This window comes from Nothobranchius furzeri, chromosome 16 (genome assembly GCF_043380555.1).
Source record: "Nothobranchius furzeri strain GRZ-AD chromosome 16, NfurGRZ-RIMD1, whole genome shotgun sequence".
NCBI classification, from domain to species: Eukaryota; Metazoa; Chordata; class Actinopteri; order Cyprinodontiformes; family Nothobranchiidae; genus Nothobranchius; species Nothobranchius furzeri.
Window position 1 is genome coordinate 23988139 of NC_091756.1, and position 26556 is coordinate 24014694.

Below are 26556 nucleotides of genomic sequence, written 5' to 3' on the forward strand. Positions count from 1 at the left end.
TCTAGCAGATGTATTTGGGGTATTCCAGCTATGCGTGTCGAAGCAGCAACAGGGTAGAGATCATCTCTCATCCAGTCTGCAGTCCTTTCCCCCTTTCCCGCCTCCCCATTCTGTTTATGTTTTCTGTAACGATTTCTAATTCAAACCTTCAGCCTTCTGACAAGAACAAACCAGGTGAGGAGGCTGGAAAAGAGAATAAAACAGCCCCCGATGTCGAATGTCAAACAACAAACATCCAGAGAAAACAGAAAGTGGAATTTGCTTTCCTCTTGGTGGATTTGTTCCATTTATTCCACAGAAGTGGGTGGCCAGGGCAATGAGAAAATGTTATTATCTGTTTAGGTTTAGTTGGATGACCCCCCACTGAACCGTGAAGAAGGCAGAGAAGAAAGGGGGACCCAAGGGTGGAGGGTGGTGGCACAGAATGGATGGTGGAAAGGGAGGGGGTGAGGTAAACAGAAAATGAGAACAGAGGAGATATATAGAAAAGAAAAAAGTTATGATAACAAAAGTGATGCAGGAGATAAATCTCAGCAGGGTTTACCTTGGAAACACCAAGACAGCGAACCGCAGATGATGCGAGCCAAGCTGTGGTTCATCACAGTCTTTGGAGACTGATGAATGAGGAGAGGGAGGTGCTGGGGACGGAGTCCCACACATACAGCCACCGACACACACCGAAGGGGGGAAGGTATAAAAGGGCTCTCAAGGCAAAAAGAGTTGTCAGGCAAGCGTCTGCGTAGCTGCCCTGCCTCTCTCCACGCTCCTACTATTGTCTGAGTTTCTTTAGAAAACATCAGTATCAAAAAGAAACTTTTATTTCTACATCAGAGGATAAAAGTAGGTGAGATGCTCTGATTTGGTGAGATTTGGAAGAAGTTAATGAACTTCAACTTTAAGATTTTTGAGCTGAGCTGTTAACCTTTCTCTCTAGGAATGTTTTCCTTCTAAGAAGTCAACCTGCTTCAAGTGGATGTATGTCACTTTTTTGATCTAGTGGTAAAGTGGAAGCAGAATGGAGTCATCAGTACCCTTTGGCATGGACATCAATCAATCTATTGCGGAGGAGCATTTTTATTTTGAGCATAGCACTGATGGTTTTGGCATCGCCATGGCCACTCTCTACCTAGTGGTCTGCATTGTTGGGCTAGCTGGAAATTCCCTTGTCATCATTGCCATTTTGAAACTGGACAGAATGTCATCTTCCACAACTGTCTACATTTTCAACCTGGCTCTAGCCGATGGACTCTTCATGGTTGGTCTGCCCTTCATAGCGAGCCAGAACTTTCAGAACCAGTGGGTGTTTGGTGATACTGCGTGCAAAGCAGTCATGGTGCTGGATGGCATCAACCAGTTCACCAGCATCTTCTGTTTGACTGTGATGAGCATCGATCGCTACATGGCTCTAGCAGAGCCGCTTCGATTCACACGTTGGAGAACGCCCTGCTTTGCCAAAATTATTTCGGCATTCTTGTGGCTCTTCTCCCTCCTCACCATCCTCCCCATGGCACTTCACTTTTCAGCTGATCGAGGTTTGTGCATGCCAGACTTTGTGTCAGATGACTGGTGGCTTGGCGTGCTGTCTTACACCTTTGTCGTGGGATTTGCCTTACCATTCATGATTATGACACTCTCCTATGTGGCGACGCTGATGACGCTACGGTCCCGGAGGCGATCCACGATGCCAAACCACGAGGGTCAACGGCTGGAGAAGCAGGTCACCAAGATGGTTGTTGCTGTAGTGGTTGTCTTTGGTATGTGCTGGCTGCCATTTTACACACTGAACTTCTGCTCCCTGTATCAAAGTGGCCTGGAATTGACATTTGCAAGGACTTTTGAATTTGTGGTCCTGCTGTCGTACTCTTGGAGCTGCGCTAACCCAATCCTCTACGCCTGCCTCTCTGACTCCTTCAGAAAGCACTTCCGTACCCTGCTCTGCCCCGTAGCCAAAGCATCCACAGGCTTGCAGTGCAACACCGGGCGGTTCGACCTAAGTGGGACAAGTGTACGTGATGTCACCATACTATCTTGAAACACGTATAGAAGGCACGTATTAAACTTTCTGCATATATTCTTTGAGTTTGTTGGGTGATCTTGAGTTTAAAGAGCCATGAATTCTCTGCATCACTGTCTCAAACACAAGTGTTTTGGTGAGTGTCTGCAGACGTGCTTTACAGCACACTTCTGATGATTGCACACTTCAACAACTCTGAAGATTTTTTATTGTACGCATGCTTCTGAAAAGGAGACGATGAAACAAGGTAATCTCTGCTGAAGATGTTTCCTGCGTCAAGCTGTTTACTAAACCATCTTTTGAAGACTCCATTTTTTGTATTTGAACACTTCATAAAATACATTTTCACTCTCCTCTTTTGTCTCAAAACTGTTTGACTTGTGTTATTCTGTATCTGCGGATGGGACTTTTCAGCTGCATGTAGCAGAGGAAGAGTGAAGTGTGGACAGGTGGAGAGTAAACAGAATAAAAGGGGTCATCCACCTTTGGATCAACACCAACACCATGCATAAACTCACACATGGCTCAAAAATAACATCAGCACAACTCCCACAGCTGGATCGCATCCGAGTGGTTGAGTTTACAGCAAGAGGCCAACACATGAGTGCATTTGTGGTTTTGTGTGCACTGGCTCACACTTGTTTTGGATGTATCATTTTTTTTTGTTAAACCCAGTCTCAGCCACACCATGGGATTCTGTTACATGAGGAATAAATAGTACAAATTATTTTTTTAATGCTGGTTTTAGATCTCACGTTTAAACTGAATGGAGAATGGATGGATGGATATTTTATTAATTTAAATATATTGTAAGAATAAAGTAATTGTGTTTTATGAGCAAAATATCTGAGTTGAGTTCAGATTGTTTGTGTGGTTTCAAGAGATACTTTTAAATATTTTCACATTTTTAAACTCTTTTCTTGAGCCAGTTTGTGTTAAAATTACCCTTTTGGGTTAATGAAAGGCCGTCCATTCCCTATTGCCCCCTAAGGCCAGAATATTCCACTTGCAACTTCAGACTGGTGGGCCGCTCAATTAGGACTTAAAAAAATGAAGATGACATACCTGGCGCTGCAGTCTGGACCCAGCATGGTTCCTGCATGTTTTAAATCATGAACACAACTGATTTGTTTGGTTTAGTGATGAATCACTCCTGTAGACACTGGTGAAGGCTGGGGAGACATTTCAGCAGTTACATTACAGTGTTAAAAAGACTAACGCACAGCAAGGAAATAGGTTTTCCTTTCGGTCCTACAAACGGACACGAGGGGGTGCTAAAAGCGAGCAAAACTGCCCAGTTCCCCTTTAACTCAACTTAGTTCTTAGGGTAAATGGGTTGTTAGATTTATCCCTTTATAAGTAGACTGAGCCCATCTGATCACTAGGACACTCTTTTAAGTTCTGATTAGCACCCTAAATCAGAAACACTTTTTTAAAAATTGGGGGGGGGGGGGGGGGGGGGGGAAATTTATCTGACAATAGAGTAAAATTCAAATTTCAAAAAAAGAGAAAAATATGCAATAGGAAGAAAAATATTGAAATTTAGAAAGTTCAAAACTGTTAAATAAACAAAAATAAATGATGAAAGGTAACAACTTTCCACTTTAAAGGGTTTATAGTGGCCTTAAAAGTTAGGATATGGAACATTTTAATAAACATAAATGATACCTCCACGGAGCGTTCCGAGGTGTGCAGAATGAATGTACAGTTCCTCCTTTTAAAGCTATATTTAAAATGATAAATAATCAAATTTTTATTCTGTCGGGCACAACATTGTTTATGTTTACATCTAGAGGGCACCGTTGCGCTAAAAAATGTGCTCAGCAAGGCAAGGTTGGGACCGTGTAAACTGGGGACTTGACAAGCCAAGCAGCTGATTCTGAGCCCAGAAGATGTTCTAACGGTAAATATTGTTTTCAGGTAAACTTATTAGTAGAAACCAATGCTCATCCTGTACAATGTGTCTCTGAACATGTCAGCAGTGAACCAACATCCCAGCGGCAGGAAAATGTGTCCTGTTGTTTGCAATACCACCTCCGAACACCAGAGATCACCAGATTGTCTATGTTCTATAGTCAACCTTTGAGGTTACCTCGTTTAGCATGGACGAACATTATGTTAACTAACCCACTTAAATTAAATCTTTATTATGATATTAAAAATTGGCACTTGCCATCTGTGCCACTTAGATCATTCACTCAAGGTCAGAAAACATTCGTAAAATTTAATATGGCGGGTTCTTTGAGGAACGTTATCCTGTTAAAATGGTAGAACTCCCTTTTAATATGTTTTTTTTACCCTTTAGCATCTTTGTGATTCATCAGACATTCTACCTGAAATTATTACAGAGTAACAATAATACATGATTAAGTAATTATCCATCTTGTATCAACACTTTGGGCACTTTACTTGCAGATCCTTAGCTTAGATCCTCCACCAAGACCTTCAGGACTTACTATTACGTGTTTTTGAGTAATCCTATTAAAGACATAGAGTCCACTGGAAATAGCAGAGGAAACATCTTAAATATTTTATTTTTTATCATACAAAAGGACAGGAATGACAAAACGCAAGAGGATATTTGTGTTCCAAGTTATGCAAAATTCATAAGAAGGTGTTCGCATGCTTTGAGTTTGAATGAGTATCAGAGATGATGGTGATGTGTGATTTAAAATCTGTGTTTTGTCTGTTTTGTTTTTCTGTTTTTCAGCTACACTAAATTAAATCCCAAAAGACACCATCAAGGTGCATGCAGGTGATGCCTTTTTTAAAAAGTACCTTTATCAAAACAAAATGTAAATACTAGCAAAAAAAAAAAAAACTACACCTGGTAAACGGGTCAAGGGAAATGTAATGTTAATGAGGTGAGTCAAAAACACGTTTAGTCGAATTTTCTATTTTTATGCAGTAAGAAATTATATTTGGGAGATAATGACTCACCCTGCAGGCGTTTGATTTAAAAATGATTCAACAGTTAAGATGTTGAATTCTGAAACAGCGCGGCAGTCTTCTGTGAGACTGAGCACGCTGAGTGTCCTGTCATGGCTGTCTGCTCTGATGTTCTCCCCAGAGGGCATCCTGTGAACTGGAAAGACTAGCTAAATGTCAAGTCCTGTGTTTGCCACCTTGGTTTAAAGAACGCTCAGACATCCCTGCCAAAATCTTAAAGAGGTCTAAAGTGCTGATGGCATCAAAAACTGCCAGCGATGTGTAAGATTCAACTGAAATGGACGGCATTTACTTGATGGGCATAAATAATTTGAACGTTAGTCTGATGTAACGTCTTAAACATGTGGCCTGACCAGCCTGTAGCACACATCTATTATGCATTAACTCTGGTGTGTATTGGCTCACAAATAAAACAGTTTCATCAGATTTTCTTCCTTTTTCACAACTATCCCAGTTTAGTGGGTTGTATTTAGTCCAGCCTGCTGTAAATGTCTCATGAGGAGATAGGTGTTTATCGACTGTTACTTCATGATTATCCGTCTCTGAACACTGAGGTGGCCAGCTGAGGTGGTGGAGATCAGAGAGGGTAGAAATACCGACACTGAGATATAAATACAGCCTGATGATTCCACAGGCAGCACCACCAGGCAGGGCAATGGGTGTTGCTGCTCTTTTATTATCCATGCAACCTAGTGTGTTATGGCTGTTCATATCAATCTAGTGTTGCACGTTTAAAAACCACGCAGAAGGTTAGACAACCCCACCCTTATCACAAACGGTCCAAATTTCATTCTTACAAAACAGGAGATGGAGGCAGAGTACTTCCATCACCTCGATTACTCGTTGGCTACGCGCCACATTATTAGGCTGCATGCTCGTTTTTCCTTGCAGTGCACCTCACACTCTCCAACTTTCACACAGACCATTCAACATGTTTGATTTGTGATTGGAGCAGTGCAGGTGCCCTCCTGAGCAGATCAGACAACACTTAACACATCATACATAACACGACGGATGTTATATTATCTTTAGAGCCATGGTGATAATCCAGGGGTTTTACAATTTTCTGACAGTGGCACACCCAAGGGGTGGCCAGAGGGGTCATGATCACCCTACTGGCTCCCTGAGAAGACCACCCCTCATAATTCATCCCATTCAAGTTTACACAAATCATAAAGTCATCTTCTTTATTCAAGACATAAACGTTGAAGCCAATAAATACATCTAATTTAATATAATTATTCATTAAAGGGACAGAATGTACACTTTTAATTATCCAGTACAAGCTAAAATGACCCTTTACAGGATTAATGAAAAGTCACTCAGTCCCCTGGGTTAGAATACCACACTTGCAACTCCAGAGTATCCGGACCGCTACCCTGAAGTCACGTATGTTGTGTGAAGCAGTCACGTTTTACGACAATCCATATTTACATGTCAGGAGTGACGAGATATGTCACGGTTTGCCTCCATCTACTGGTGAGGTGTGTCAGCTCTGTGTTTGCAAGAGGGCGGGGCAGTCATCTCAGCTGTTGGGAATTCCACTAATTGGAGGTGTAGTGGATTTAAGGTGGTGGCGTGACTCAACCCCAGTGCCGGTTGATACTCTCACGTGGGTAGCATCTAGCCTTTAATCTGCCTTTGTTCCTGTGATCCTGATCTAATGAAGTTTTGCATCTCCTGTTCTAGTATCTTGTTCTGCACCACCTACCTTGCCTGGAGTTGTCACACGTCTCGTCACTCAAGGATCCTCTGGCCTCCTTTCACCACACCTGCCCGCCTGCCCACGCTCAGAACCATCTCACCAGTTCCAACCTCTTCCAGTTTGTCTCCAATCTATTCCTGGTTTTGGACCGTACAAATTTTTAGTTACGGACTCATATTCTCCTGGTTGTGGCCTCGCTTACCTTCTGTTTTTATCCTCATAGATTCCGGTACCATCCTGTTGCTCAGAAGAGAAAAGAAAAACATTTATCTGATGGAGCTAAAAAATAGAAGGTCCAACCACAATAGGAGTCAAACGAGTCAACATCTGGAGTTTTCTGAATCACCAGAGCTCTGAGACCAAAAAGGATTCAGATTAAATGCAGACCAAATGAAGTTTTGGGCTTCAGCCAAGATAAAAATTAGCTTCTTGTAAAAACATGACAACAGTGTTTTTGGTGAGGTCATCAGACCTTAGGGAGCAAACCCAAACCCAGCCACTGCCTTTTTAGTGAAACATTTTCAAAAGCTCCTTCAAATTTCTTCTAAAAATAAAAGTCCTCAGTCATTTTTGTTTTGGTGTAGCTAAAAATATGTTCTAAACAATCTGCCGCAACACAGTTTACTGTTGTTACTATGTGCTGAAGAAGGGAAACAAGAAGATTTATGCTGTAAGCAGATAAGCTCCTTCCTGGAAGTCAAAAGCAAAAGTCCCTGGATCTTATCTGTGTTTCTGTGTGTGGGGTCCACATGTGAACTCTCACAGAACGCTGCTCTTAATCTGTGCCTCTAAAGTAGCCTTAGAGGTAAATGTGTTTGTTTGTGGTTTGCGTGTCTCGATGTTAATCCTAGAATGGACTGAAAATCCATCCAGGTTGGACCTCATCAACTGAACTGCTGAAGGCACCAGACCTCCGTGACTCTGAGCAGGATTAAAATGATCCGCAAACCCACATCAAGGTTTGAACAATGTTTAATGACAAAGGCCCTGGTCACATTGGTATGGATAGGTAATAAAAATCTACAGTTTCATTGTCAGTTTTTATGCAGGTTGTGGTTAAAAACAAAATCATTCCAACATGAAGTTTTAGGAATCTCTTGCTAATTACTTGTGTCACTAGCGCACGGTTCAATGGATTACAAAAGCCATAATGCAACAAAATAAACCTACCTACAAAGGAAGAAATAAAACACTGAAGTTGTGCTCTACAAGTCTCTTGTTCATGTAGTTATCCCACCCAGTCTTTGACCTATCTCCTGGGGGGCATTGAGCTGCAGACACGGCTGTGCTCGGGAAACATTTGCTGGTTTAGAGGTCATAGCTTTTGGCAATGTGCAACAATGAAAGCAAATAGTATTTTCATAGGACATTTAGCAGCTCAGGAGGTAGAGTGGGTTGTCCAGTAATCAGAAGGTTGCAGGTTCGGTGCCGGCACCCACCAGAGAATGCTGCTGTTGCGTCCTTGGGCAAGACACTTAACCCGCCTTGCCTGCTAGTGGTGGTCGGAGGGTCCGCTGGGGCCTGTGTTCATCTCTGTAAGTGCCCCCCAGGGAAGCTTTGGTTGCATCATAGTTCACCATCACCAGCATGTGAATGGGTGAATGACTGTTTGTGTTGTGAAGTGCCTTGGGGGGTTGCAGAACCGTAAGAAGGTGCTATACAAAAACAGGCCATTACCATCTAGAAACAAACAAAAGGTTTTTTATTTGTTTAGAACATGGTATTGAGTGTTAGATTATTTAGAGGTAGCCATTAGGAGCTGGCCAATCATGAAACATAATTCACAGCTATCGTTGCACCACTGGAAGACATTTATTGCTAAAAAATGGCAAAATACATACTTATTACAATCTGGTGCTCACTGCGGAAGCTCAAATTTCACGTTTTCGGTAAGATCATTGTTCTGCTGTGAAGACTGTGATTTCTTGACAGGCTTCTGTTTGGAGAAATAATGTTTACATCTCTAACCAATGAGCTACACAGTGGTACCCACTCCTGGTGAGAGAGAGAGAGAGAGAGAGAGAGAGAGAGAGAGAGAGAGAGAGAGAGAGAGAGAGAGAGAGAGAGAGAGAGAGAGAGAGAGAGAGAGAGAGAGAGAGAGAGAGAGAGAGAGAGAGAGAGAGAGAGAGAGAGAGAGAGAGAGAGAGAGAGAGAGAGAGAGAGAGAGAGAGAGAGAGAGAGAGAGAGAGATCTTTTATATATACCGTAAATCCTCTAATACAGGCCCGGGCCTTTATTTGACTCAAGCTCATCAAGCTCCAGGCCTTTATTGGAAGGAGGGCCAGTATTAGAGGCAGGCCTCTATTTCTAATTGAGCAAAATGAACTAATGGTTCGCTGGAGTTTTTGACAATTAAAATTGCGCCCACATTTTCAAAGTTAAACACATTTCTTTTAACAACGGTAGTTTCTGCTTCAGCCATCTCCCCCCTCCCCCTGCTTCAGCCCTCTCCCCCCTCCCCCTGCGCAGCGGCAGCAAACTCACTGATGCGCCTGCAGCCTCTCAGAGTTCCTGCTGCTCTAAACATTAAAATAATTATTTCATTTTCTGTTCCACTTCTGATTACCTTCAATGGTGTCTGTTTGTTGCAACCACCAGGTACAAAACTAACTTGTTTTTATTTGACTATTTTTCTGTCCTACCTCTTTATTATCTTCCTGCATCTCCTCTCAATCCTAAAGAAAAACTGCTATCTGGGTTCATATATATTCACCTCATGAGTTACCTTTGAACTGCAGTTCTAAAAGATCTACCGACCGCAAAAACAGCGGAGCGCTCGCTGCTTGGCGGCCGTATCAGTGATCAGTGCGTCGGAGGACAAGGTGATGCGCGCAGCGCCCCGCTCCACAGCAGCGAAACGCATCAGGAGCTTGTCACCTGCTGATAGCAGGCTGCTGTCTTTTCCGAGGGCTGCATCTTGCCGGTCATTATCACGTGACAGCGACTAGTCGATGACAGGCGTAAAAAGTCACAGTAATCCCTCGTTTATCGCGGTAGATGCGTTCCAGACCTGGTCGCGATAGGTGGAAATCCGCGAAGTAGGGACTCCCAGCATGCCCCTCGCGGGGATTCCCTGCACGTTGCACCTACGTCACAAACCGCGGCTATAAACGGAAGTCGCCTTTCCAGCTCACCACTCAGTCATCGTTTCTTCAGATTCATGATCAGAGTTTCCAACCTACCGATCAATCCAATGAACTATCAGCTCATAGTAAGTTATCTTACTTACTTCTGGAAAGCCCGGCATTTCCGTGTCACTTCGTTGACGCTCGAACGCTCGGGGGTTTCCTAGAGCAGCCGGCGTTTCACCGACGCTATCACTTCCGCGTCTGTGAAACCACGCTCCCTATTGAATTATCGTATGATCACATTCTCTATTTGTGGGTAAAACTCAAGAAAAAAATTTTTTTTACTTGTTTTTTTTTTTGTTTTATTACAAAAAGTGCATTTTATGATGAAATTGATGAAAAAAACAAGAATTTCTTGATATTTCGCATAGAAAAATACCGCGAATCAGTGAAAAATACCGCGAATCTGCGAATTCCCCCTGAAAAATGCTCCAAAGAAAAAATCCGCGAAGCAGCGAATCCGCGATGAACGAACCGCGAAGTAGCTAGGGATTACTGTATAGTGAAGTTGACTAGTTCATACACCCCCTACTGCTGCTCTCCAGAGTGTTCTGCAGCATAATCAGCACGTTCTCTTTGAACTTGATAGTGTAATGACCTGGCTGGGGTTGTAAGCCAGGTGCATTCTGGGTACTGTGTTATATGTGTTTCCTATCGTTCTGCTAGTTCCTATGTGCTGATTTGCGTGTTGTGTGAGTGTTATGTAAGCCACAGAGAAGGTGATGTGTGTTCTGTGGAGGGGTTGAATTAGCATGGTTAACTGACACCGTGACTCTGTGTGGTAGGAGCGTGATAGAGGTTCGTGTCTGTAGCGTTATAAAGCATTGAAGAAAAAGCCCAATAAAAGTCCGCGTGAACCTCTACTGCCTCCTGCTGGTTGATTTGGGGACTATACCCCTGCCGCTGGGACGCTCATACTTGCCTGTCACCACATTCCACCCGGCCACAATAAGAGACCGGCCATTATTTACCTCTGCTGACTCCGACACCGGCCAAAATTGGAGACCCGGCCTTTAATTGAATACCGGCCTGTATTAGAGGATTTACGGTAGCTCCTCTCAAGATAAAGATCACGGGGCGCTTCACAAAAAAAAGTATTAGAAATTTTTCGAAAAATTATTAAAAAGATGTTTAGAATGAGAGAAATAAACAATTACATAGGGAAAGGAAGAGAGAAAATGTGAGAAAAACATGCTGGATAGTGACCTGGAGAGAGGACCACTGGTTTACAGCCACGACCAGAGTGTTGCTGACTTCTTAAAACAGCTCCAGTCTCCAGAAAAGTCATGGAGGTTTTAGAAAACTATATTCTGTAAACCTTTACGATAGAGTTTAGGTGACTTGAGTCTGTTCTTGCCTGTGCTCAGATGAGCTGTGTTGATAATGATTTAGTCTACCCTGCTTTCAAGGCAGATTTATTATTTATTATGAGGGATGTGTATTGGTGAAATGATGGCGATACGATACGTGTCACATACAGGGGAGACAATATGATATATCACGGTATATTGCGATACATTCAGCCGGACAATATTAGCAATTTTTTGGGACTGAATTTATTGTAGTAAAATTCAATAAACAGTCCAAACTGATACTAAACATATTTAAAGGGGCATTATGGAAGTTTGACAGCCAAAACATGTATAGAAATAATAAATTTCTTCTTCATACATTCTCCTGCAATGCCCTGGTCCTGTAGAATGAGCCCTGGCATTTTTACTGTTATTGCCTATTTTTCTGCAAAATCACAGAAAAAGAAAGATGCTCGGGTCAAGCCATTGACATATAAATATTGGACAATGGGTTTCCGATAGTCGGAACCCAGCACCACCAACATGTTATATTTCAACCCGTTTTCTAAAGTGCAGCATTATGTTAAATGCACTGGGTTTTACCCTATTACATTTAAATTTCATGGTTAAACAGTACATGTTAAAATCTAAGCTCAGCTCAGCAGTGACCTAAAATACATAAATATAATTTTACTTACTGAAAAAATGAAGTGGAGACTCCTTGGACACTCTATTAGTGCAATTAATGCCACAGCAAGTCAAATTTTCCAACAATTGCACAAATAATATCCAAAAAAGAATACGCAAACACAGAGACTCAAAATCCCGGAACAGTTTCCAGGCCAGACCGAGGCTCTACTGAGGCCTTTCCACGGAGCTAGCTCTGTGGTCACGTGGGTCTGATGCTCATTAATTATAAGAATTTTAGGCTTTTAATACACTTAAACTTAAAAATTCTCCCCCCTCAGAGTTGTCATGAGTGTAAACTAGATCATTTAAACCAAAAACATGTTTTGGTACCAGGCTGTAAACATGTTTATTTCTGCCGTGAAATTGGTATTTTTAACATGAAAGTCAATGAGGATTTGCTCGCTTCTGACACCAGCCCTAGTGGATGAGGGTGGAACTGCAATTTTTGGTACTTCCGGGTTGGACTCAATTTTTGAGCCGCATTGTGGGGGCTTGGGTCGAGCAGGCTGCTTCATGCGCGTTCACGCTCAGGCATAGCCCGTAGCATTTGCTATCCGTAGCTTTAGCAGCAGAGAGAGAGGCAGTGCCAACTCAGCGACTTTGTCGCTGTTCCTAACGCCTAGTGATGAACCGAGCTACATTTCTGAGGACCCTTAGCTACTTTCTGTAGAGCTTTCTTCTAGATATTTCCTGCAAATTAGCAACAAAATAACCATTTTCGTTCTGAACTGTTCTTTGACGTTGTTTCAGCTGTCATCAAGGATATAAAAGTTACAGATACTGTGAATGTTACTGGTGTGTAGCTCACCTTGTAAGACGTCTGACTCCCATGCAGAAGACCTGGATTTGATTCTGGATGTGAACATAGTTTATTTAGTTTCTTTTTTACATTAATGGTATATTTTTTTACAGTAAGATGCCCAAAATTTTATTTGAGACTCACCGAACGGCATTGCATTCACAGATAAAAAAGATGTGGGTTCAACTTTCATTTTGGAACAATTTTTCAAGTAAGGGAAGGGAATGATCTGAGCATGCAGGAGGACTGACCCATCATAAACCTTTGTCGGCTGTGCTGAAGAGAAAGGTACAGAACCAAATTATTTCATTAATTAGCTGCGCGTTCTCCTGTCCTCTGTCCTCCGGGCCACACACACACACACGGGACGGTCTCAGCTGTTATTTTCGTTAAGGAGTGTGCACGTACAGCATGCGCGCCTCGTGCACGAGCCTACTATACAAGCTGCCGTTACGCTTTTGGCCTGAGGGGGCAATCGCGAGCATAAAAATTCAAAACTCCGTAAAGTCCCTTTAAAATGAGGTGTCTGAACCATAATAAAGAGATTTACATTTCAATGGCGGAAACAAAACCCATTGCACACTGCTGCCAACTAGAGGTCAGCATTTGAATTGCACCAAAAGAAAAGAAAATACACAATGTTTGCATGTAAATTCTTCCAAAAATTAAATACACGGCTTTTAAATGTCGATATAATATTGCTGGAAAAAATATCACAATATATTGCCATATCAATATTTTCTTAAATCTCTATTTATTATGCATCTTATTACATCTTCTTTCTCCGAGATTTTATTGCAGTCCTTTTCATTTGTTGATAGCTTTTTGAAAAACCTCAGTTTGGCATTATTAAATGTGTGGAAGACTAATTTTATCAATACATTTGCAGTGTTCCCCAGTAGCAGTGGCGGCGCCAGGGGGTGCCAGGGGGCGCTATAGCTACCCCTGGATTAGTCATTGCACCCTAAAGTAAATATTAGATTTTTTTTTACAATTTAATTTTAATTTAAAGTGTGGAGGTGATAATATTTAACATACAAAACAAAAATAATCAGTAAATGATCATATAGATAGTAAAAACTTAAACCAAAACAGGAAATTGATGTTAACCTTTGACCTCATTTTCCACCTGTGAACAAGTGAAAGGTAGAGCTAGCTAGTGGTAAAATGGATCTGTTTTTGTTGCCCACATTTCCACGGGTTCAGTCAGAAACGAATGAATGTTTGGAAGTGATCTCAGACCCACAAAAACCTTCGGATCTGGATGAAGAGAGTCAACCCTCAACCGCCGCAGCAGTCCAGGGTTTTGGCGCTGGAAATGCTAACACTAACGTTAGCTAACCTTGCAACACTATAGATGGTTTTCTGTGTGGCTGTATGTGTTTATGATTTCATGGAAAAGTCAGCGATTGTTCATATGTTTATGATGTGTATTAATGATTGTTTCAGGTGTTGTTGAGGTGTTGTGCACGCATGTGTATCTGCTAGTGTTGAAGGTGTTTTAGAGAACAATAGGCACGCATGACCACTTCCTTCATAGCACCCTCAATAAAAAGACTAGCTCCTTCATAGCACCTGCAGAAAAACATTTCTAGAGCCGCCACTGCCCAGTAGAAATGAATGCCTTGTGCTTGTAAGTCATACTCTGAGGAATAAAAGCTCCGGTGCACCTGTTTCGGGAACTGAAGGGTCAGCCAGATCAGAAGAGAGCTTCACGGCAGCATTTGGAGTTTGGGCATTTGCCACCATCAAATTAGTCTGCTTTTATAATTATTACTTTAAACATTATTACTAATATGAATATTAAAATGTGTGGGGACTTTTTTGATGACTGCTGCTAAGTGAAATATGCTGAATAGCACAAAATGTACAGTGACCTTTTATTGTGACATCTCACCAAAATCAAACGTCATACTATTTGTCAGGCCTGAAGCATGTGTCTCTGTGTGTGTGTGTGTGTGTGTGTGTGTGTGTGTGTTTTGGTGCTAATTAAAGCACTCACAGGCAGCAGGTATTTTCATTAGCCCTTTTTACGCTGACTGATCCAACCTTCAACTCTTATGTGTAATTAAGACCAGATGCAAAATGACAAAGAGGTTTCTCAATAAAGAATATTGATAAGACTCCCAAGAGAGAGTTTGTGTGTGTGTTTGTGTGTTTTTGTCCATGACACGATTAGAGGCTTAAATCAATAAAGGTCAGTTAGGCAATTAATCTACCCCGCCCGCTTGCTGTTTGGATTTATCCTTTTATTTGCCTATTCTACTCCTTCTAATTCTTATTTATTTTATTTCTTATTTCTTTATCCCCAACCAGAACCCATCTTCAGTCCCTTAATTCCTTTACCAAAAAAAGAGTTTTCTTACCTTTCAGTTGTGCAGCTGGACTGCGATGGACAAAAACACAAAAGAAAATCAAGAAACAGTCGAGTTTCTGTACTGATGCAAAGAAAAGCTTCTGAATCCATCAGAGAAACATTGACATATTAGAAACTACAAAGCCAATAGAAAAAATTACCAAGGCTTTTTTCGCATCTTTTGCTAATGTTACCTGTCAATCAAATCTATGTTTTCATTATTTCAAGCATTAAACGGAAGAGTTTAAAAACGCACCTCCCTGAATTGTCATGAGTGTAAACTAGATCTATGAACCCTAAAATGGCTTTTTGAACCAGGCTGTAAACATGTTTATTTCTGCTATGAAATTGGCATTTTTAGGATGTGTGTCAATGAGGATTTGCTCACGTCTGGTGCCAGCCCCTAGTGGATCACCAAATGGAGCTGGGAGGGAGTTATTTTTTTGTTTATTTATTTTTCATTTTTCCTTTATTGACATTAAAATAAAAACAGAAAAAAAATTTACTACAAGCCAAAATGAAAAAGGGGACAAAAAGAAGAAAAACCTATGTTATCTGCCCCTTTTAACTACAATAATATTAATACAAAAAAATTGAACAATATAGTTCCTGGACTGGTTGGCCCACACAATCTCAACCCATGAATCGGAAAAAAAGCGAAAACGAGCTACACAGAGAGAAGCATAAAGTTGTAGACCTCTATACATACATATATACGCAAATGAATACATAGACTTGTTTCATTTTTTTTTCTTTCAACCCCCCTTCCCTCTCACATTTATGTAATGGATCTATATAGGTTAATCATTTCCTTTTTTATCTCCTTTTTGAAAGTCAATATTTTTTTTTGCATTCTTGATTTCAGTATTTAATTTATTCCACAATTTAACTCCATATATAGACACACAATGTTCCTTTATGAGTATCCGATGTCTAGGTATGTTAAATAATTCATGTCCTTTTAAATCATATTTGCTATGTCTTTTTGAAAATCTTTTGATTAATCCTGCAGGTACGTTCCTTTTGTTTGCATTATACATACATTTTTAAATATTGTAGTCCACCAGATCATAGAATTTTAGTGTTTTTAATTTTATAAATAATGGATTGGACGGATCTCTGTAGTTAAAGTGCTGACACTGATCCGACTACCCTGGCTGTTCTGGAAGTCCCCAGGACTCACAGAGGGCTGGTCTGTCTATGGTCTCTAGTCACCAAAGGGTAGTACGGATACACACAAAGTGAATGGTGAAACTGGTGTCAGGTCAAAGACTGATCAAGAACAATCTGGATGAATGAATGAAAACCTTTCTGCATGGTTAATACAAAATTCAAACACTACTTGTACTGAAACAAGACTCCATCTAAACAGAAAAGCAAAATCTCATTTATAATGAGTCGTTTTTACACAGCTTTAGTTTCTGGGTGAGACATGAAACAGTAGTGATAATAGTTTAGCCTCATTTTAACAATGAAGGTCATTTTAGATAAGTCTTTAAACATGCCACTTTATTAGGTACCTCTCTAGTTCTGACTTCTTGCCTTTTGAGCCGCTTTCATTTTTCATGTCAAAGATACAAGAAGGTGCTGGAAACCTTTTCCCTGAGGTTCTGGTTCATATGAACATGACAACATCACAGCGTTGGATCCCTGATGTGACTCTCCTGTTCCGCCTGAGATCTGGTGAGTGTGGAGACCATTGTTACAGTCCAGAGGTGCTGTTCTGCAGACCTTGATAAGAAGCAGTGGTTATTTTTGCTACTGCTGCCTTTCTATCACCCAAAACCAGTCTGATCAGTCTCCTCTGACCCCAGCAAGACTTTTTCATCCACACAGCTGCTGCTCTCTTTTTGTTTTTAGAACATTCTCTGCAAACCCCAGAGATGGTTGTGAGTGTTCATCCCAGAAGATCAGCCGGTTTGGATTCATGTTCATGTTCAAAGTCCCTTCTCCATTTGAACTTCAGCATGTCTTCACTTCTAGATGAAAAGGCCAAAGACAAAACGAGGAGCCGTGTGATTGGCTGATAGGAGTTTTTTGGTAATTGGTAAATGAACTGTCTGCAGATTGTTTGTTGATAGCTTTTGGGTAAAAAATGTTTCTCTCAGCTTGATTTACAATGAGAACCATCAGAACAGGAAGTCATTTCATGGACAAATCTGAACATTTAAGATGGAACAAATGAGCAAAAATGTTCCATAACAAGCTGAAGTTTAGGTAAATAACAGAGAACAGAAACGTGATTCAACTGAAAACAGCAAAATAATTTTAATGTTGCTTAAGCACTTTAGAGCATGTTTTTAAAGCATCCATTGAGGTGCATTTGAGCCTCAGTGATAGATAAAATTCTAATTTTGGATCACATTTACGAATGTGAGCAATGTGCGGAATGAATCTGAACCTGGATGTTTAGTCTAAAAGCACTTTTCTGCACTGAGTTGCAAGGACAGTAATGGCTGCGCTGCATTCAGCTTGTGAAACATCTGCTGTGCGTTGCAGTGAATACAAAAGAGACTCCAACAAAGCTTGAAACGCTGTGTGGAAAAACCTTTTTCACAGTTAATCAGCATTTCGGCAAGGTGAATCAACTATTCTTTTCAGTCCTATTTTTTGTTAAAAATCATGGCTTCAACCTTCCCTGGATGTTTTTGTTGTCTATTTCCATCACAGAAAAACATGGTTTTCAGTTTTTTCCACAACATAAATCATCCATCTCAATTAGCTTGTACTTGTCAGAAGGGAACCAACATCATCTAGATTCCCACTGGAAATTGTTTCCACACTCACGGAAAGGGCAGCACAGGCGACCAAATGAGTTTTGTCAACAAGCCGTTTTTAGGTACTGGAGATCCTAAGATGTTCAGACTCCCACAGTGATAAGGTACGCCGTATGGATGGGCAGACTTTAGAAGAACTCTTAGCATTTGTGGGACCCTCTTGCCTTTGTCAAACATACTTTCCCAGAAAAACAAAGGTATAATCTATGAATCGCATGAGCTACTTCCCACATCTTCCAAATCAGATTTTCTGGGGTTGAGATTTAAATAGATCAATATTCTTGTATTGAGAACGCATTTTGGACTATTTTGGAAGGGAAAGATTGTGTTTTTGTGTATGTGGGAGTTACAAGCAGAGGTCATGGGGCAGAGGTCATAGGTCAGGGAGCTCCCTGGCCTGGTGAGGAAAGCATTTGTGAGCTGTGAGTTTAAGTAGCTCTACTGATTACATGCATGGGCCAGTCTATGCTTCTCACAACAGATGTTCCAGCACAAATACCCTGAGAACAGAAAAGGATATAGATTTTCTTTAAAGGGGCAGTGTGTTATATGAGTGCCCTGTCTGTTTCTTTTTATTTATTTTTTTCTGTGTTCCTGTCTGGCTGTGAAGCAAACAGAAGTGATGTCTGAATGCTGGTGACAAGCCTTTCAGATTTACTCTCAGGTGGAGCATCAAAGCGTCTGCTTTTAATGTCACGCCTAAAACTTTATTGTTATTGTTTTTGAATGCTTTGTAGTTCCGACTGGACACGGAGCCAGAGATGGAAGAGAAAAGAAGAGACAAAAGGTGTGTGTGTGTGTGGGTGGGGGGGTGGGGGGGGGGGGGGTCATCCACAAAAATAATGACAACAATAATGAACAAGAGTCTGCTTGAAAGACCTGCAGAAAGAGAAAGAAGAGAAAAAATGGGACACGCAACAATACATCAGGAGCAAGCTATCACTGCGTCAACTTGAAGAAATATAAAATCAACATTGTTTAACTAAACAATCACATGATAATAAATCACAGTGCATTAAGTGCCAACCTCAGCCAGCATGTGTTGAACGTGCCCAAGCCCATACTTTTGAGAGCACCATGTGAGCACCTGTGTGTGTGCACACACTTGTTTATGTAAGGTTTCTCTATAGGAGCGTCCAATAGAGTGTGAGGGACCACAGATCTGCTCCCCAAAAATGCGTAGGAGACGGAGGGAGCTCCAAGTCCCAGAGATCCAGGTATATTAGTTTCTATGTTTCTACTGTAAGAGAAATCTATCAAGTTAAGTAAACTACGCGAGTTTGTGGATGACTGTCTACCCTTAATGAAACCAGTTTGGTCAGGGTGTATTATGAAGGGAGTTACCTTCTCTAATCTTTTTGCCAGGGCTTTACACATTATTTTGAGATCAACATTAATAAGAGAAATTGGGCGATAGCTGGTAGGAAATGCCGGGTCTTTGCCTAGTTTTAACAAGAGACTAATATTGGCTGAGTTCATGTTTGGCTGTAATCTGCTGCTCTCTTCGATTTCCCTCACCATTCTGAAAAATACTGAAGCCAGAATGATCCAGAATTCTTTGTAGAACTCTGCTGGAAACCCGTCTGGACCTGGAGCCTTCATATTAGTCATGGATTTAAGGGCTTCCTGGAGCTCCGCTGATGTTAGTGGCGAGTCCAGGACTGTAACTTGGCTGTCTGATCATTTAGGAAGTGTTATCCTGTCAAGGAACTCATTGATCTCGTTATCTGATGGGTTTATCTGTGGTGAGTACAACTTTTGGTAAAAGTCTCTGAAAGTTTTGTTTATTCTTTCAGGATCATAAACTATATTGCCAGATTGAGAGATGCGCATACACTGACAGCCAATTACCAAACACACGGCAGCGTTTGAAGCTGATGGCAGCTCGTTAACATACATCCACAAACAATTAAGACGCAATTTCGCCTAATTTATTTACTGACGACACAAAAAATTATCTGGTAAGTATAACTCACTGAACTTGGAGGTAAGTGGAGACAATTTAGAAAGTTTTCAAAACTACATTGACGAAGGTTTTGAGTTTTTTGTTATGGGTTTGAAGAAATCAGCAACTGACTCGGTGGACCAAGAGGAGCCATCCTCAGGACTCTCCTGAGGCCTCATCTCCCCATAAGGACATTATATTAGAATTATTAGATTCTATAGATGAATGGATTCTGGGATTTGAGGGGCGACTCTACCTGCTTGAGGTTCTACAACAGGAGTTCCAGAACCTCCATCAGTCTTTGGAATTCAACCAGGAGCAGGTGGAGTGGCTCGCTGCTGAGAACGCGTCTCTTCAGGAGTCCGTTTCTTTCCTGGAAGAAGGAGTGAAGCGGATCACCCAGGACAACAAGATTTTGAAGGAGATGGTTTTGGACCTTCAGGCCCGTAGCATGAGAGATAATTTGGTGTTTGCGGGGCTACCAGAGCAGATGGGAGGGACGGAGAACTGCGAACAAACAAGAACTTTCTCCATACCCAAATGAAGATACCCAAAGAAACGATAAAAAACATCACCTTTCACCGGGTACATCACCTTGGAGCTAGAAGAGTGGACAGCAGAAGACCTTGTCCCATCGTGGCTAAATTTGAACATTTTAAGCAGAAGGATCTTGTTAAAAGCCACGGAAGGGAGCTCAAAGGAAAAGACTTCAGCGTGAATGACCAGTTCCCTAAGAAAATCCTGGATCGGTGCCGAGTACTCTTTCCGCTGCGTAAAAAGTTTATCCAGGATGGGAAGAGGGCTGTCATCTCGGTGGACAAGCTTTATGTGGACAATAAACTTTACAAGGAGTGACAGACTGGCTGTATTAGCCCAACATCAGGTCAGACATTTATTATTATTATCGGGATTCACTGGGTTTGCGTACATCAGGATTAGATAGCTGCTAGATCAGTGTTGTCGATGATGAGACCACCTGTTCTTCACCACCTCACACTCCTATCACCTTTTCTTTTTAGTTCTTTCTTCTTCTTTAACCTTCATAATTCTTTCCTTTCCTCTTTTTATCTGCTTCTGTACGTTTACATCTGTATGGTACAACACACACACACACACACACACACACACACACACACACACACACACACACACACACACACACACATTAATTCTACAGCACAGTTAAATCACAATTAATGCATCTCATGATACAACCACAAACATTGTTGGGTCTTTATTATTATTACGATTATTATTATTATTATTATTATTATTATTATTATTATTATTATTATTATTATTATTATCATTATTATTATTATTATTATTTATTTTCTGGTATTTATTGACATATTATTTGATAAATTTAAGTACTTATTCCATCTTATTCACATGAAGGCGTCATATTCTAGCTACTCAGATGAGGCAGCCGCACCTCCACCTGGCTAAGCCACTCTCTCTCTATACATATCAATATATTTATGTAATGTCCAGTAATGGTAAGTTTTTAAGTACAGTTTGACCTTTCAATATCTGGTCGACTTTTAATCTGCTTGATCCTGCATTCCTTCAGCTGGAGTTCAGAGCCTCTCTGCAGCTCTGAACACATGATACTGCATTGTCAACATCATTTCCTTCCTCAAGGCCTTAAGCTGGCCATATCTATCCACCTGCTTCACAGGACAAAAGATGAACTTCCACAACTAATAAGTTAAATAATCATTTAATAAACATTTGTTTATTGTCACTTATGATAATTATAATATAAATGAAATGCTTTGATTGATCTGAGCTTGAATTACTTGAAATTACTTATATATATGTAGCGGAATATAGTTGGTATATTCTTACACTTTTATTAAGGTCCAGAGATATCACTGATCCAAACCTGAGCTGGATCATTAATCTTTGGACCGGGCCCTTAATCAAAAGAGGTTGTTTTTACTACAGGGAATTTTATTCAAACACCTTGTATTGAATTAGAGACAAGAAGAGAGAGAGAGAGATGGGACGTTTAAGACTATTTATATTATAATTATTCGAAACAATCACCAGGACTTACTCTCTAATGATGGATGCAGATGAATGTAATGCTGAAGTGTTGGTGTGTGTGTGTCAGTTCAGAATCTCCATCTGGTGGAGGCGAGTCTGAGTGCGAGATGTTGTTTGCCCTAACTGACCGACGATGGACTTCAGGAGGAAGACATGAGACGCGATCTATGCCGATCTACGTACCGTGCGGAGACTTCCGTGTTAGATCCGGATGCCAGGTCCTCGGACCCTACTTGGTGCTGGAACCAGTGAAACAGCGTCGACAGCACAACAAACCATTCTATGGATCGTCTCCCGGTACAGCGGCAGGTTTCAGCGTCACGTAGAGACCCCTCTTTTGGGTCGGAGAGTTCAGCTTTTATTCTGAAGGAACCGTCGTCTTGTTGATAAAACGACAGAATTTTCCAGCTTGACAGTTCTCAGCTTAAAAGTAGAAAATACAGCTGGCCAGTCTGTATTTCACTTAGCGATGATGGACATCAGATGGATTTGAGAGCTGGTTGAGTACTTAGTTGGAACTCCGTTGGAACTGCCTTGGAACTACGTTGAAACTGCGTTAAAATGGCGTTGTTCTGTTTTATTAAGCTTAGTTGTTTATGATTCTTAGCGAATCGGAGTGGACAGATTAACTAAACACCACAGAACTCTGCCACGCATCAGAAAGGAAGTTCTGACTGGATGAGTGAACAATGTGTCATGTGTTTACCTTATGTGGATCAGGATGTCTAGCTCAGTTAGCCCTAAGTCCTGTTATTCATTAAACACATAAATCATAACATTGTGATTTCACAGATCGGTCACCTGATTATTATTGACCAACAGTTGTTTTGATTAGCTTTATTAGAAATAAAGTTCTTTGATTAACTAATGAAAAGCGTTCTTCGTCCTTCTTCTGTCTTCTTTGCTGGAATGTAAACATCAGAAGCAAGCGCACGACCTTGGCAATTTATGCACACTGTCACTGTGTCAAAGGGCAGCTGTTAAGGGCAGAAATGGCATATTCATAATGCTACATATATGATGAAATGAATGTTGGATATGACAAGGTTCATTAGAGATAAATTAAAGTTAAGTTAAATGTCATGACACATCGATATTTTCTTAGCCCCACAAATCAGGGCATCCTCTATCTGAAATACGGTTAGGGTTTCTGAGGTTCTTGGTAAAACTCTTCTTACATGGCCAGTTCTGATTTGCCAAGGAATTTATATGATAATATTAAAACAGAGCTCGCTTCACGGTGACTCAGTTCTAGAGAAAGCTACGGACAGGCCATCCATAGTGAAATCTCTTTAACCCGGAGCAATTTTGGCAAGCTGCCAAAGCCCCGCTAAAAGACGCGTACAGTTGACACAGCAACACGGTTCTTTCAGAACCAAGCCGAGACAACTTCAGCTCCTTAAGAGTTATTTCTGAGACGCAAACTAGTTCCAACCTGTGTGCCTGGTGACATCTCTGGACCGGGGAAGTCGGTACCGAGGTCAATCTACTGGATCTGGATGCCCAGAGGCCATCCGACCTCCCTGACCTCGGGATCCATGACAAGGGTCTCCAAAAGGGTGAGGTAGAACACACTGAGATTGCGTCTGATGTGTCTTTGATAAGAAATTCATAGTTTATGCAAACCAAGTTCTTTTCACCCAGAACTCAAGTTTTTCTAGATACGAAGGTTCTGATCTCATTCACACATAGTCACCATACATCACATCCTCTCCACCTAGATGCATCCATCACAGTAGCCTTGGTTAACTTGTCATGTTTTTAATTGTTTGGAAAATAAATTCCTACTTTTCATAAACTTGACTCTCTTCTTGAAGAAACACGAAATGTGTTTGATCCCTGCTAAAGCAAAGAATCCTAGAATCTTTTGATTAAACATCCAAAGACCAAGCAGGTTGATATTCTATATTTAAATAGAGTATCACAGCTTATTGGTCATAAGTAAAGGTAATATATTAAGCTCTTAAAGCACTCTATTTACCGACTCCTACATATTATATGTACAATGTTACACACACATATATATATATATATATATATATATATATTATATGTATTTAGTTTATAGTGGGAGTCGAAGCATGGTTGGAGAATTATTTCAGCCACACTTCCTGTAAGGAAAATGCTTGTACTGTATACACACACACACACACACACACACACATATATATATATATATATATATATATATATATATATATAGCAGCATCCCAACTAGGGAGCTCCAGACCGTCCTCTCCACGGCCTTCTCCACCAGCTCCTCCGGCAGGACCCCAAGGCGTTCCCGGACCAGATTGGAGATGTAACCTCTCCAACGTGTCCTGGGTCGACCCAGAGGCCTCCTGCCAGCAGGACATGCCCGAAACACCTCCCCAGAGAGGCGTCCAGGAGGCATCCTGACCAGATGCCCAAACCACCTCAGCTGACTCATTTCGATCTGGAGGAGCAGCGGTTCTACTCCGAGTCCCTCCCGAAAGTCCGAGCTCCTCACCCTATCTCTAAGGCTGAGCCCGGCCACCCTACGGAGGAAACTCATTTCGGCCGCTTGTATCCGCGATCTCATTTTTTCGGTCATTACCCAAAGCTCATGACCATAGGTGAGGATTGGGACGTAGATCGACCGGTAAATCGAGAGCCTGGCTTTCTGGCTCAGCTCCCTCCTCACCACGACAGATCGGCTCAGCGCCCGCATCACTGCAGACGCCGAACCAATCCGCCTGTCGATCTCCCGATCCCTCCTACCCTCACTCGTGAACAAGACCCCGAGATACTTAAACTCCTCCACTTGAGGTAGGACCTCTCTCCCGACCCGGAGTTGGCAAGCCACCCTTTCCCGGTCGAGAACCATGGTCTCAGATTTGGAGGTGCTGATCCTCATCCCAGCCGCTTCACACTCGGCCACGAACCTACCCAGCAAGAGCTGAAGGTCAGAGCTGGATGAAGCTAGGAGGACCACATCATCCGCAAAAAGCAGAGACGAGATTCTCCTGCCACCAAACTCGACACACTCCACACCACGGCTGCGCCTAGAAATTCTGTCCATATAGGTCATGAACAGAACCGGTGACAAAGGGCAGCCCTGGCGGAGTCCAACCTTCAGCGGGAACAGGTCCAACTTACTACCGGCTATGCGGACCAAACTCACGCTCCTCTGGTAAAGGGACTGAATGGCCCTTAACAGAAAGCCACCCACCCCTTCCTCCTGGAGCGTCCCCCACAGGGTGACCCTGGGGACACGGTCATAAGCCTTCTCCAAATCCACAAAACACATATAGCGTTTTCTTAACAGAAGTGTGGCTGAAATAAGTCTCCACCCATGCTTCGACTCCCACTATAAGCTAAATACGTATAGCAATGGTGTACCTATTCTCTTCTTCTTCTTAATTGGTTTGGCAGGCTGCATGCTCCCAGGGTGTACCGCTGCCCTCCACTGTTTCTTTCAGGGTACAGTCACAGTAAAAATGCAGAGTTTGTGTTTCTTTAAAAGCTACCATATTTCAAGATGACGCATGAATATGGTCGACCACAGTTTATGTTTTAAAAAAGTAAAATTTCAAGTAGAGAGGAATATTTAGAGTAGGTGTTGGTGAGACAAAAAAATTAGTTTGTGAACGGGATACACAGAATTTGATAATAAACATATTACACACTGTGGCTTTAAACAGAATAAAGTAAACATGGTGTCAGGATTAAAGGAATTCAAGGTAGCGATGGGAAATAGGGTTCATTTGTGGGATATGGAGTTTTGGGACTACTTACTAAAGAGAGGCAGCTCTTTCAGCTCTCTCCTTTGTGCTATTTGTGATGAGCAATTTGACAGCTGTCCAACAACCTCCAAAAAGAGATCCTCTGTATTTCTATTTCTTTTTTTTTGGATATCACATCTCCTAGAGGAGCCAAAATGCCACTTATGCTCCCCTTTTCTCCCATTTCCTGCAGTTTTACTATTTTCTGCTTTCATGTGGAGGAAGGTTGATAAAGCTCATAAAGGTTCTGCTCTTTGGCAGAGCCACCTCTCTCCTGTATCACACTGGTAGCCAGTCACTCTCATTACCATACAGTATCTGAGAGATGCTGTGGTTCTTTACGAAATCGTTGTAATGATGTTAATGAAAGTTTCGACCAGTTTCATTGTTTACAGCTGTTATAACTAATCTACAGAACAAGCTATTTGAGCACAAACACTTCCCTCAGGTATCTGCACTGGATCTGCTTCCACTGGAACTGGAAACCCACAGTCAGAGGGAATAAGACAGTGCTACTCTGCAGCTGAGGGTTTCAAGTTTACAACATCTTTTGTTGCCCGTGACTTCAAAAGGTGCTTTTCTGTTTAGTACTCTGGTGGTTTGTCCTAAAGTTGAGGTGGTAGCAGCCGGCTTTTTCTCTTTCTCTGATAATACTGAGCAGAGAACCTCTCACACCAGTGGTGTTCTGCTAAATGCGTGAGTGGAGGACCCAGGGAAGTGCTGCAGTTCGGCGAGACCGACAACAGAGACGTGCTATTTGTGGAGGTCTTTGGACAAAAGCAAGAGAACCACTTTATTACATTTTTTTTTCATTTATTTCCACAACATATTTATTGTTAAACGATGTTAGAACGTTGTTAAGAGGCTTGAAAAAGTAATGAAGCCAATTTGTTTTCCAGATTTTCTATTTTAACTTTAATCTACTTGCAGTTTGAGTAAAGTGACACATTCATGTTCCTTTTTTGGAGCATCTCTTTGGTGTTTTGATGGCTACGCTTGCCTCAGTCGGGTTTTCCTCTGCACTTTGTCTCCCCTCACCCTGTCTTTTGCTATTGATGGAAATCAGTACTTTTTGGCTCACTGAAATCTTTTGTCATCAAGAT

The 26556-nt window shown here is 41.5% G+C and overlaps 1 protein-coding gene across 1 annotated transcript; it reads left to right on the forward strand.

The window, feature by feature from the left end:
- The first annotated feature begins 722 nt into the window (after positions 1-722).
- Positions 723-3434, forward strand: LOC139063481 (somatostatin receptor type 5). Its single transcript, XM_070545389.1, has 2 exons — positions 723-840; positions 935-3434. The coding sequence occupies exon 2, from the start codon at positions 1016-1018 to the stop codon at positions 2030-2032; it is 1017 nt and encodes a 338-aa protein (XP_070401490.1). The 5' UTR covers positions 723-840; positions 935-1015; the 3' UTR covers positions 2033-3434.
- Positions 3435-26556: the final 23122 nt, after the last annotated feature.

Excerpts from the sequence above, each read along its gene's own strand:
- LOC139063481 (XM_070545389.1), top strand. The coding sequence starts at position 1,016 with ATGGAGTCATCAGTACCCTTTGGCATGGACATCAATCAATCTATTGCG.